Here is a 14224-nt window from a genome sequence, read left to right as displayed (position 1 = left end):
CCTTCCTTTGACATTTGAGGTAGATTCTATCCCTCATTTGCCCCCCAACTGGGCACCGTTGTGCAGGGCATAGATGACGCAGCTGTACCCCTGGTCCTGACCTTTAAGTAACATAAGGCTAAGAGAGAGCTTGTTGAAAATAAGGGAGAAAAAAAGGAGAGCTTGTGAAAATGTGGGTAATTTTGTAACTTGGTAGGTGGGTCAGGGAGGATTTTACAAAGCGGGCCTAACAAGAAAGTAGGGAGGAGAAAAACAGGAAACTGTCCCTAATAGGAACTTGCCCTAATGGGAGCTTTATATTACATATAAGCAGGTAAAACTGAGTTATGTGTCCTATGTGTGTAATGAAATCTGAAAGTCCTGTTCAAATTTACTTATTTTGTGCTGCTCTTCATAACTTAGGTCACATTTTTCTTTACTTCTCTGCTTACCCCTGAAAAATTCCATATTTTAGCTGTCCCTCCAAAGTGTGAAAAAAAAAGAAACTTTTTTTCTAATCTTATGACCTACCTGTTTCTTGATGAGTCTTAGCTGGGGAGAAAAATAAATGCTAAAAAAAATAATAAATTAATTAAAAATAAATAAATAAATACTAAGTACATGGTAACAGCTCAGTATTCAACCAAATAGTTTTTATAAGAATAAGTAAGAATCCATATAACAATTAAAATATAAAACTCTTAAGAAACTAACTTACTTATCGTTCCTATCTGAACAATTCCTCGTGAGGAAATTAAGCGGATTTCCTTATATGATTATTTTCTGAGATAAAGTTGAGTTTGATATGTAAGAGTTTCAGCAGATCTGTACCCTCAAAGATCACATAGTCTGAATCATCACTTTACTTACAGCTTTGACCACTGCATTCTGCATTCACAGATACTTATACAAATAAATACACAGAATCAGTAGAGTCACTTTGGAGAACAACTCGGCCGTAAAACAAAATATTCCTACCCTCTAACTTGGCAACCCAATACCTAGGTTATGCACCCAACAAAAATGACTGCTCACCTCCATCAAAAGACACGTGCAAGAATTTTCTAAGCTACTTTATTCATGATAACCTGAAACTGTTAGCAGCCCAAATACCCACGGACAGAATTGATCTGTTGTGGTAGACGGATACAGTGGGACACTGTAATGGCCACGACGACGACAAAACATTGATACACAGAAGAGTAGGGATGAATCTCCCAGCCATGTTGATCAAAAAAAGGCAGGCATGAAAAGAGGTACTGTATGATTCTACTTATCAGAAGTTCAAGAAAAGAAAAAATAATCAATGATAATTTTGTTGGTGCAATTTAATTACCATCAAAATCGTGATTAACCTGGCAGAGGGTGAGGCGTGGGGAAAATTGCTGTGGAGGGGCACGAGGGCGGTACCATCCCATATATATACATATATGTGTGTGTATATATGTATATGTATGTATATATACTCCCATGAAGACACCACCCAGCTCAAGATGTGGAAACTTCCAGTTCCGTGCCAAAGCCCTCTGTTTTGATCTGAGTGCTGGTTAAAAGGGAGAAAACACACACGCAATTAATTAAAGTGGATGCACATAAGCAGCTTTAGTCTAAGATGCCACATTCAACGATTACAAAGGCCTACGAAAGAATATTATTTAAGTATCAGCAGATCCGTATTTTCATCTTATCCCACTAAAGACCCATAAATACATGGTCTTTCTTATTTGTAAAACACCAAAGATTTTGTCAGTCAGATTTGTTTTGAAAAATCTTCTGTTTTAAGTCTATTACCTATGCTAGATTTATATGAAGTGTGCAAGACTTCTATTGCTGTGTATTATGTATAAAATGTTACTATCACTTACTGATTCTGAGATGCCTGTCATTGTCACTTCTCAGCACTCCATATCGCAGTGTGTCTTGCAATCAATAGTGGATCATAATTGAATTGGCAACATTTTTTTACTTCTTAATAGTATATAAATTAGTGACACTTCTCACAATGGATGACAGCTGAGATTCGATGAAGTTAGATTGACAAAGTTATTTCCCAAGTTTTACTCTTCTCTCATACACATTATAAAAGTCATGAGCTCACACATACAGTGTCAGTTCATTCTTGCTTCAGTGGAAAGTGCAATGCGGTAGGCTCCCCTTATCCACTGTTTGGGTTTCCACGGTTTCAGTGACCTGAGGTCAGCCATGTTCTGGAAGCAGTGATTCTGACCTAGCCTCAGAAGGTCAGCAGTAGCTTGATGTTAAGTCACAGTGCCTACCTCATTACCTCACTTCATCCTATCGGTTAGGCATTTTTTTCTAAAGATTTTATTTGAGAGAGAGCACAAGCGGGAGTGAGGGGTGCGTGGGGCAGAGGGAGAGGGAGAAGCAGACTCCCTGCTGAGGCTCCATCCCAGGACCCTGAGATCATGACCTGAGCCAAAGGCAGACGCTTAACCGACTGAGCCACCCAGGCGCCCCTCATCAGATAGGCATTTTACCATCTCACATCATCATCCTAAGGAGAAAGGTGAGCCCAGTACCATAAGGTATTTTGAGAGAGAGATCACATTCATGTAACTTTTATTACAGTATATTATCATTGTTCTATTTTATCAGTAGTTATTGCTGTTAATCTCTCACCGTGCGTATTCATTAACCTTTATCATTGGTATGTATGTATAGGAAAAAACAGCGTACATAGGGTTCAGTACCATCCACAGTTTCAGGCATTCTTTGGGGTCTTGGACCATATACCCCAAGGGTGAACACGGGACTACTGTAGATCTATAAAGCGATAGCTTCCTTGTAATACAAATTAACATTTTGGTAGTAGATTTTTAAAGGATTAACAAATGCCGAAGTCTGTACAAGTCAGACAGGGAATAAACCAGTGAAGCGGGCCGGGAGACAGCACATGCCTGGGTCCTGTGAGCCGTGGGCATTATAAAAGGGCCCTGTGCCTTGGCACCAGCCAGGTGTTGCTGTGCAGGAATGCTGATGAACCACCTCCTGTGGTTTTTTTGAGAGACGCCAAAAAATCCAATTTATTGTTTGAAATTTTCTGACCTATAAATGTTGGCTGAAATAGAAACCATACCTGTGAGCTGCTTCTATCTAGCCCAAGGACTGCTGGCTTGTGACATCTGGCTGAATGTAAGCGCCTATGCTGTCCTGGCTAGAACGTTAAGCTCTACGAGAGCCCCAGTCTCTATCTGTTATGTTTGATGAATATCACAAATATCTAAAATGGTACCCAGTACATAGTAGGTGCTCAATAAGTATATGTTTTATGAATAAATAAAGCTAGATTAAGTCTCTCCAACCCACGCAGAATATGTATAGAAAAATAGACATATGTTGAATTTTTTTTTTTTTAAGATTTTATTTATTTATTTGACAGAGAGAGACACAGCGAGAGAGGGAACACAAGAAGGGGGAGTGGGGGAGGGAGAAGCAGGCTTCCTGCCGAGCAGGGAGCCCGATGTGGGACTCGATCCCAGGACCAGGGGATCATGACCTGAGCCGAAGGCAGACGCTTAACGACTGAGCCACCCAGGCGCCCTATGTTGAATTTTTTTAAAACGCTACTTCCGATGATCTTTTTTTGCTGTCAGCTAGCCAGAATTCCTACTTATCGTTCAGACCTCAGCTCATGTCCCTTTTCTGGAAGCCCCTTTCCTAACAGCCCTGCTCTCCCTGTGCCCTGCTCTACCCTGAGTCTGATGTAGACATCACTCCTGGGCTCCCTTGCACTCCAGGATGGCCTCCACCGTGGTCCTCTACCTACTGTGTGCCCTGATTACCACTCATCTTATGTCCTCATGGGCTGCAAACTTCTTGAGGACAGGCTGGTATCTGATTTCTTATCCCTCAGCATTGAGTAAGCATTTAACAACGTTTGTTAACGTCACTGTCTTTGTAGTACTGAATTGTAAAAGTAAGCACTCCCGACGTTTTCTCTACTACTGTGCTTTTCCTTTTCTGTGCTTTCAGTTTTGCACAAATGTCCCACCGTTGCCCCACTTCTATATTCAGCAAATGTTTTTGGACTCTCTTAGAAGTAAGTCACAGCCTTGACCTGCAAAGATCAACAGTCTGAGCAAACAGACCTATGTAAAGAACTGTGCGTTGAGTTTCATGATAAAGGGGAAAAAAAGTGCTATGAGAATATGGAGGACATTCATTATGATTTAGGGAGTCTGGGAAGGATTTAGAACCCTGCCCAAGGTTCGCATGAAGGGGAGACATTTTCTCCTACATCGGGAGTAGTTCTCAGAACAACCACTCAGCTGCTATGCTTCATAGATTACAGAATGGGCTGTGTATATCCCTGGGCACCCTCCCATACAAAATACCTCACTCTTGACAGAAAGAAGGCATTGATGACTTTCTAAAAGTGGGGCAGAACAGGAAACATAGAACGGGGGAGAGGTGAAGAAAATCAGTAGGTGCTCACTCCCCATTCAAACGGGTTGGTAGTGACAAGAAAGAGAACTCAGAGGAGGCAGCATGCTTTTTCAAGATCAGAAAGATCTGTATATTTTTAAATCAGGGGTTAAGGAATTACTGGTAGACAGGATTACAAGGGAGCCAAAAGGTAAATATTGGAATAAGAACTTTTAGGTCATGAAGGCATGTGATCTGGATCACAAGGAAGAGGGATTCAGTTTAGTATTAAAAAAAATAAATAAATGTTAAGTGTAGGGAATAGATTGTCTTAATGAAAGGGCAAAATCACAATATTAACTTGATCACAGCTTAATATTTATCCTGATGCCATTTGAGAGTTGTTTAAAATAAATACGTGTGTGTACTCTGCCTCAGTCCAAAAAGGATTGGAGGTAGGCCCACTGAAGAGAACTGTACAGATTTCTGGAAAGTAAGTGAGTCTCCTAAGATTTTCTGGTATAGTTTTAATATTTGCCCTTCAGAACAAAAATCAAGTCAAGCAGAGCATGTTTGTGGATTTAGTCCTTCTATAGCCATTTAAAGGCTACCTACTAAGTACAAGCACTGACCTAGAGACTAAACTGTATTTAATTTTACTCCTGTCTCCCCACCCCACCGCAGTCCTTTCTGGAGGATTCGGAACACAAGCCAGAGGACCTATTGTTAGAGCAACTTTAGCTGTTCATGATACATTAAGCTAGGTATTGGACATTTTCTAGCCAGTGCAACTTTAACAATGAAATGACTACTTTTTTTCTTTCAAGTAACTCTCAGGAGTTTATTGTTCATGATGTGAACCTAACCAGAAACGGTCTCTTCCCTCTTTTATAATCGTAAATCTTGCACTGGGGAGATAAAGTATGATGGAATCTATGTGAGTACGATTTACTTAAATAGTCCCACTTTGCGTATGTGTGGACACCGTGCAAATAAATGGATACGTTAAGATTGGACGGCACTTAAAGAGATTTAATAATTCATCCTGTTGCCTCTGCAAATAAAAGAACCAAAGCCCCATTTATGCAATTGCTAAAATATGGCAGATAATGATGCATTCATGTTTAATATTGTTAATAAATTTGAAAATTCACATTTTTATTGATAAACATTTTCTTGAAATGCAGTCTAGGCAGACAGATTGTTAAATTTAAGTACTTTATAAATGAGATTTCTAGACAGTGAATGCGGTTAGTGGCACCACAGGGTCGAGAGCCATCTACCACCTCACCTGCATTCCTAAGCACTCAGCAGTGAGTTTCGTATTTCACTTTTATGTGCAACCAAATTGCACACAATTTGAGGGGAAAAATTAGCATGGTAACAGAGTAATGACCACTGTAAATATTGTGCTTCTCCTTGTTGACTTAAATTACACGCTAACAGTGTTCTGGAAAAATCTTTTCTGTTAGTCTAGCTTAATATATTGAATTTTTTTTCGCCTGTAGGATTTATACATAGAAGAAATACATAAATCTCCTATAAGATTATATCTTTGACATACACACAGAAAAAGGCATATTATACAGTCCGGACATTTTGAGGTCCAAGATTATTTTTATTCATTGGGAGCCATAAAATCTCATTAATATTTCTAGCTGCACAGGCTTTAATAAAATATTTCATGGCTCAAGATGCCCAAAGAATTATTTCCTCTTTGGGCTAGTTATCTCTAAAATTTCAAAAAAAAATTTTTTTTTTTTTTTTTTTTTTTAAAGATTTTTTATTTATTTATTTGAGAGAGAGAGAATGAGAGACAGAGAGCATGAGAGGGAGGAGGGTCAGAGGGAGAAGCAGACTCCCTGCCGAGCAGGGAGCCCGATGCGGGACTCGATCCTGGGACTCCAGGATCATGACCTGAGCCGAAGGCAGTCGCTTAACCAACTGAGCCACCCAGGCGCCCCTAAAATTTCAAAAAATTTTTGAGAGAAGTGAATTCATACCTTATAGACATTAAATAATATTTCAGCGTTCATCTTAAAAAAGCATGACATGCTAAAATATATTTTTTTGTACTGAAAATTTGGCCATCATTAATTAATCATTATACAAAAGTCTTAATGATTACCCTCTGTATTGGCTGGAATATGTGAATTTTATTTCTGAATTTTATTTCGTATCATTGGTGGACTGACTATGTATCATTCTTTTTTCCCAAGATCCCAGAAGCTTATTTCATTAGAGATCCCCATACGTTCCTCCTTACACAGGACTTTATTAAGGTATACATGGTGTATTTAGTGTTAGAAGTGTTCTTTGGCCTCAGCTGCATGCACTCACAGGCATAACACTCCCACATTTAACCCCAGCTTCTACGTAAGAATAGCCACTTGGTTAATGGAAGCATGTTTGGAAGGAGAAAGCAAAGCCTGTCTACAAAATACTAACACTTGGATGATTCTGCACCCTGAGAGAAGAGCACCCGGTGAATTTTCTGGACTTCTTTCATGGCTGACTTGGGATCCACTTGCATTGTCAGGGAGTGTGTTGACCTCTCTCGTTGATGCATATTGATTATGACAATCACTCTCCTTCCCCTGCAGGCCATGGAGGCCCAGATACAGAACTTTGGACAGACGCCATCTCAGTTGCTTATTGAGCCACATCCGCCTCGGAGCTCTGCCATGCACCTGGTAAGACAGAGCAGCCTGAAAAGAAAGTTTTCTGCTTTCTTTGTACCTGGGTACGCGTCAAATAAGATCGTCATTTCAGCAGCGCTGTTAAAGGCTTCTCGATGTATTGGTTAAGTGTTCAGGCTCAGTAGATGCTGATACCCTGCAGACACACAGCGGGGAATGCGGTTCTTACCTTTAAGTCCTGCCCCGCTCGCCCAATTTGGGGTTCACAACAATTGCCCTCTTCTCTGACTCTATATGCCTCTGCCTGAACTCATTCAGACACATACAGGCACCAGAATTAGATTTGATTTATAAGGTAGGATGAAAATATAATATCAACACAATATGATATGGCCCAATTTAATCTTTTGGGGCAAGGTTGAGTAGGGGGAGTAGCTCATTTTAAGAAGAGGGCAGAAATACAGAGGTAACTTGCAGAGGCAGGAGAGTTAAAAACAAGGGCTCCAGAGCCCGTCTGGTCAAACACCAGCTCTGCCTCTAGCTAGGGAATGACCTGGGCAAGGTATTTAACCTCCCTGTTTATGTTGCGGCATCTGTTACGTGAAAGCAAAAATACCATCTGCCCTGAGAATATCATGACTTAATACCGTAGAGCACTTAGACCAGCACCTGGTGTGCAGTACGTTCTCAATAAATGTTCGCCGGTGTCATCATCACCGCTACCTCCTCATATTAAAACTTTTATTCCCGTTTTACAAGGGAAGAGGTAATATTCTTTTCATTTTAATCTGAATTTTAAAAGCTCATTTTCGGAACAAAACAGGCCTTTTTCAGTTTATTAGCAAATTGTACAACATTTCCCTCTTTAATTTGAAGATGGTACATTTTTTCTGAGAAACTTCTGTAGAAGGAATTTTATTTTTTAAGCTGTGGGTTTTCACTGATTTCTTTACTGAAGTGAAAAATGCTTGAAGGTAACAGAACGTGTTTGCAAAATGAATTAAAGTTCATCCATTTTTCTAGGCAGTTATCAAGGCAGCAAGTACCCTAATTTTGGAGTAAAGAGCTCTGAAATATGGTCCATAGTATATGTGCAAACAAATTTATAAGCTGTTATTTTGTGGCAGAAGTACTGTTCAGACCTTTCATTTATTTTCTCAGTTAATAAATTCGTATCGAGTTCCTTTTGTGTGTCAGACATGACGCTAAGGAACTGGCAGCACAGAGGGGGCTGCATCCTCCAGACCTGCAACGAATCGACAGTCAAACTCCTAGTGAAACAAATAAATGTGTTTGGGGCGCCTGGGTGGCTCAGTTGGTTAAGCGACTGCCTTCGGCTCAGGTCATGATCCTGGAGTCCTGGGATCGAGTCCCGCATCGGGCTCCCTGCTCAGCAGGGGGTCTGCTTCTCCCTCTGACCCTCTTCCCTCTCGTGCTCTCTCTCATTCTCTCTCTCTCAAATAAATAAATAAAAATCTTTAAAAAAAAAAAAAAAAAACAAATAAATGTGTTTGTTTGGAAACATGTTTTTACTCTCTACAATGGCTCCAACAGCTTCAGCCCTCTTGGTCCCTAATGAACTCTTCTGCTTGAAATTGGTCTTTGCATGTGACAAAGCAAAGAGGTTGATACCAAGCACACGGTTCCATATGAACACACAGTCACGGTGTAGACATGGGGATGTGGCCTTGGAGCCTCAAGCCTTAGATGAAGAATTTTTTTTTAAAGATTTTATTTATTTGAGAGAGAGACACACAGCGAGAGAGGGAACACAAGCAGGGGGAGTGGGAGAGGGAGAAGCAGGCTCCCCGCTGAGCAAGGAGCCCGATGTGGGACTCGACCCCAGGACCCTGGGATCATGACTTGAACTGAAGACAGACGCTTAATGACTGAGCCACCCAGGCGCCCCTAGATGAAGTATTTTTAATAAACTGTCTAAGAGAATATCTCTAACACTTTATTTTATGAAATGCTTTGGCAAAAGAGTTTTATTCCCGTGTTAGTTGTCTCTGTTTAATAATAATAATAAAAATACTTATCCTGGAGAAGTGCCCAGTCAGGATTCATTGCTTTCCTGGGGAAAATTGTGAGAGACTAAATTGGCATGGAACTGCTCATAAAGGAAACCTAAGCCTTCTACGTTCGTGGAGCAGACACTTCATACACATAGAAAACAATTACAGAACATTTATGAACGCAACATGATGGCTATTTCCAGCATCCCCATTTTGGGCTTTCGATGCAGGAGTATTGATGGTGTTTTATAGTTGCTGGAACTGTAGCATCGATAGTGTCTGCTGTCTGTCGAGTCACATGCTAGACGTCTGAAAGCACAGACTGAAGGAAGGAAAAGGGGGTAGCCCTTATCAAGCGCACAGTCTAGAAAGGAGGCATCAGCCATAAGCAGTCAGGATTGCCACAGCAGAGACGCGTGCAAAGCTCTAATGGGGAAGGCTAGTACATTTTAGTTATTTAGATTGCAGCCGTGACCCCAGATCAACCAGGTAAAAAATGAAAGTATCAGTCCATTCACTTTATCTTTCATGTAAACAGTGTCAGTCCCTGACGTCACTAATTTTTCCGCTCAACTGATGTTTTCACCGCACTGAATAATGCCGCTGCATCAGGAGACAGACCTGGGAGCTCACGTCTCACCCCGCAGTCTCGAGAGGCTTAGACAGAGGCTGGTCGTGAATGATCTCGTGTCCTCGGCTGGCGGCGGCACAGGGCCCTTGCCCCTTTCCCCGTGCCATCCTCCCCGGATGGAAGTTCGGGTTGCTTTGCTCTCTGCTCATGCTAGCCTCGTCTGTGTTAACCTCTGTCTCCCCAGAGCTTTCACTAACTGTGTTATCCCTTCTGTTCTCTTCTGCTCTCTTCCCTTTCTATTCAACAGTGTTTCCTTCCACAGAGTCCACTCATGTTTAAAGATCAGATGCAACAGGATGTGATCATGGTGCTGAAGTTCCCATCAAATTCTCCGGTGACCCACGTGGCAGCCAACACGCTGCCCCACCTGACCATCCCTGCGGTGGTGACCGTGACCTGCAGCCGGCTGTTTGCGGTGAATCGATGGCACAACACAGTAGGTATGTGTATCCAAGCACGTCACTTAATAGAGGGGTCTTAGGAGGTGCGGGTAAGTGAAGGTAAGTGCGCTGGGGGCTAGCTGGTATGCCAGATTATCTACGGACAGCAGCAGAGCAAATCGGTGCCAGACCTGACGAGAGGAGTCTTGTCTGTCTTATCCACTGTTGCTCTGTGTTGGGGCCTCACAGAATGCTTGACTGATGGTTAAGTGTTCAATAAATATTCGATAAATTGAAGCAGGTCTACAACTAATTCAGGTCCTCCCACCCTACCCTATGCCTGCCCCACAGGAAAAAAGAAAAACCACTTTTATCCCATATTAAACAAAAGTGAGTTTGAATCTGGTTTCAAATCCTCTTTCTTCCACTTCATTAATTTAGTTAGCAAATATTTGAATGGCCACTCTATGTCAAATAGCCATGAGCACAGCAATGAATAAGACAGACACCATCTCCCTCCTTGAGCTGAGAGTCTTTGAGAAAAGACAAAATCTAAATTGTTCAGTGATTTCATGTGTGTTTTCTTTAAACTCGTTCCCAAGAGTTCCAGCTGGTACATCTTGAAGTGATAGGATTCTATTATCAAAATTAGACATACTGATACTTACCTAACCGGGACAGAAGTCGATGTGACCAAATGATTTAATTGGCCAAATTCATCCCTTACGATATCCTCGGAAACCCCAGGACTCTCACTGTCTCCAGGACTAAATGGATAAGCCATGGTAAATTAACCTGAATTTTTCTATTCTATTGACTTCTGTATTGCTCTGAAAAACAGTATCAGGTATATCATAGCTTATTCTTCTAAGAATTTCTAAATGCACTTATTTTGTGTTTATTGGTGATATATCAACATGAGGTATAACTAATTCCATTTGATCAGAAAGATGCAACAAACATCTTTAAAAAATACATAACTTTATTATTCACAGAAGTCTGAGCCTCTAGAAATATTTTGCATTGAGAAAAAAAACTGTAAAGGATTAATTTTTTCTTTAGCATTGTTCAAAAGTATTATATATGTTATATAATCACATGTAAAAAATTATGACTAATAACTCAATCAAGCCCTAAATATTAATCCTCTGGTAGTAGCTTTTCCTGAGCGTAAGGTCTTAGGTGTGGCTCCATTTTTTACCTTCAATTGACTTGCCATCTATTGACGGAAAATGGAAGCCCCATCTTCCCCTCTGCCCTGGCCCAGGTGAGCCCTGCCATGCTCACGCCCACCCCCGCTTGCAGACACAGCTTCGTAGATTTCAAGCTCATTGGTTGCCTGGGATCTTAGCTCTCTGATGGGCTCAAGAAATGTTGTGATCTTCTGTTATATGCGGCTTCTTCTTGTTGTTAGGATAAGAGCACTCTTTCCAGCTTCCTACATCTGACATAGAAGCCAGCGTCCCTGTTGTGATGGTTTCTTTTGAGAGTATCTACAAAGATGTGTAGTATGACCATCATTCTTACAACAATTTGCCAAATAATTTTTAAGCAATACACCTTTTCTACAATCATCATAAAACACTGCTTATTAGGAAGTTCCTTTTCTCTGAGACTTTTGTGGTAGTTTTCTCCTTCTGTTTAAACTTTAGGCCTCAGAGGAGCTCCAGGATACTCTTTGGATCAAGCTCATCATCTTCCCATTGAAATGGACCCCCTAATTGGTACGTTAACAACAAAAATACATTTTCATGAATGCTGACTGTCCACAGATTCCTATGTAGTTATTTATTACAAAAGGTAGTCGAATGATCATTTTTCTGCCATAAAATTAGTGTGCAAATAACATTGAATTACCATCAAGGAGCTGTGTAGATCATAATATGCCATCTAAGAACTTTTTGGTATTTAAGCAATTATTTATGGCATTTTCTTGATTTTTTTTTTTTTTTAGGAGGTCATTTAAGTTGGCTCTAAACAAGGCAAATCATTCCAAACTGTCCTTTCCTTCAGCCTAAACTATTTTTTAACAACTATATATTATTTAAAATATTTAAAATATGTGAGGACTCAAAAAAATCATTAAAGAGAACTAACATGAAAGATATCTTTTCTAGAAATCTCCTTTCAATAGGGCCAATTTTTTTTAATTAAAGATTTCATATGAATTGCAAACTTATGAGCTATAACTCTTTACAAAAGATAACGGAAATATTTTTAAATCATATACACATTTATTAGCAGATGATCCAGAACAAGCCCCTTCTTTTTCCTAGGCCTCAATTTCCTATCTGCAAGATGACTGATCAGGATGTTTGTCCTGACTTTTTCATGGGATCATGTAGAGAACTAAATTAGAAAAAAACAAAAAATGCCTTGAAAAAATATAAAGCCATATGCAAGTTATGGTATATCTTTCCTTATATTTCTTAATTCTCCCTTCATCTTTGAACCCAGAAATAAGTTAAAAGGCAGTCATTTAAGTTAGTTACTTATACCCCTACGCGGAATAGCATTTACATGTCTTTGGGAAGAGATAAGGTCTAGGACTGGGAATATTTTAGAGTCTACTCCAGCTATTCCTTTGTCCAAGAAACATCGACAGTGTCACATGCAGCAGGAATGTAACCATGGAAAAATTAGCAGCTCTATTCTAATTAATCAAGGACCAATTACACAGTTTTCAAGTGACTCAGAACCTTTGGTTTTCTTTTTCTTTTTTACCTTTCTCAGTATAATTTTTTTTGGCTTACCTCCCTGGTCGTTGTTATTATTATAGCATTAGTGGGAATCCACAAAGAGTAGCACTTCAGTCTAATTGGCGTGAGAGAGTGTGGGTGATCGTCTGCATCTCCTGTTTAAGAATTCAGCCCAGGGATTTAGCCTGAAAGGACAGCGCAGAGAACGGAACAGGCTAGCATGCAGACAGGCACTAGGGAAATCAGACGGTGTCTCCGAGTTCCTGACTTTATTCAGATTCAGTCCCAGTGCTATCCACCGGAGTCTCTGCCTGTCTCCTTCCTTCCCAGTCCCTCTCCCATCTTTTCTGTTCGTCTCCTCCCCTGCCAGCCCATTCTGGAAAGGCCTTCTGTCTGTTGACAATCCAGGTCTTTAAAGCTGCTGACCTAAAGCTCCCTGTGGGGCTGCCCACATAACAACATCCCTTGCTCAAACCTCTCCCCTCTTTTTTCCACATGAATTGTAAATGCCATCAGAAGATGACAGATTGGGGCAACTATTAAGACTTTTTTTTCCTTCTATACCATACTTCACACAATATTTCTTCCTCCTGACTACAGAACTTGTTGGACACTAATGAACTTGTGCGTAGCGAACATGGATAGAATTCAAGGCATCTCAGTATTTTTATTTTCAATTTATTATCTGAAGTCTTCATGTTGTTTTTATTTATTGGGGGAGAAGTTTCTGACAACTTTTAGATATTTAAAATGGTTCATAAATAAAAAAAATTTAAAAAAAAAAAATAAATAAAATGGTTCATAAATAACCACTGCTACTAAAAATTAAGCTTCTATTCCTCCTGGGGAAATGTTAAAATGTTAATAATCTTATGGCCTTAAAAACGCATTTCTAGATAAAAGAAGCATAAAAATATTCCTTGATGAACCTCCTGTGGAATCCTTCTTTAAATTCTTTTTTTCTGTGTATGTTTAGCCAATAACTCTGGTGTGAACAAACGGCAGATCACGGACCTTGTTGATCAGAGTATACAAATCAATGCACATTGTTTTGTGGTCACAGCAGATAATCGCTATATTCTTATCTGTGGATTCTGGGATAAGAGCTTCAGAGTTTACTCTACAGAAACAGGTAAGCGTAACTATGAAATACCTTTTTCTCTTCAAAATGCCTTTGTTAGACCCAGAGCTTAAAATAAAATCATGCTTAATAATGTACGCATTTTCATCTTGAGTGTCAAGATTCAAATTAAATGTTCACGTTGTAAGTAACTCATTATAACTCTATCCATTCCAAACATTAGCATGAGTCCTGATTTCATAGCACAAATGGGACTACTGTCCCTTCCCCAAATCAAGTCCAGTAAAAGACCTTAAACCTCCCCTTAGTCTGGCCCAACTCCTGGAGAATGAAAATCATGGTTGTGTTGTTTTCGAAGTCATGTCCTTAAAAATCCCAAGGAGCATTCTTGTATCATTTTTCAGAAGAAATTCA

General features: G+C 40.0%; 1 protein-coding gene across 5 annotated transcripts in view; it reads left to right on the top strand.

Annotated features, from left to right (window-relative positions):
• NBEA (neurobeachin) overlaps positions 1-14224 on the top strand; it is a 694224-nt gene that overhangs the window by 661595 nt on the left and 18405 nt on the right. For 4 of the 5 annotated variants that reach the window (XM_078070461.1, XM_078070460.1, XM_078070458.1 and 1 more), the window contains 4 exons: positions 6969-7058; positions 9898-10090; positions 11683-11754; positions 13706-13861. In XM_078070461.1, coding sequence (XP_077926587.1) covers positions 6969-7058; positions 9898-10090; positions 11683-11754; positions 13706-13861 — 511 coding nt within the window. The remainder of the gene's footprint in view (positions 1-6968; positions 7059-9897; positions 10091-11682; positions 11755-13705; positions 13862-14224) is intronic. The other variant, XM_078070459.1, reaches the window with a different exon arrangement.

This window comes from Halichoerus grypus, chromosome 4, assembly GCF_964656455.1.
Source record: "Halichoerus grypus chromosome 4, mHalGry1.hap1.1, whole genome shotgun sequence".
Taxonomy (NCBI): domain Eukaryota; kingdom Metazoa; phylum Chordata; class Mammalia; order Carnivora; family Phocidae; genus Halichoerus; species Halichoerus grypus.
Note: the sequence above shows the minus strand (reverse complement) of the source record. Positions and strands in the feature narration are given on the sequence as shown.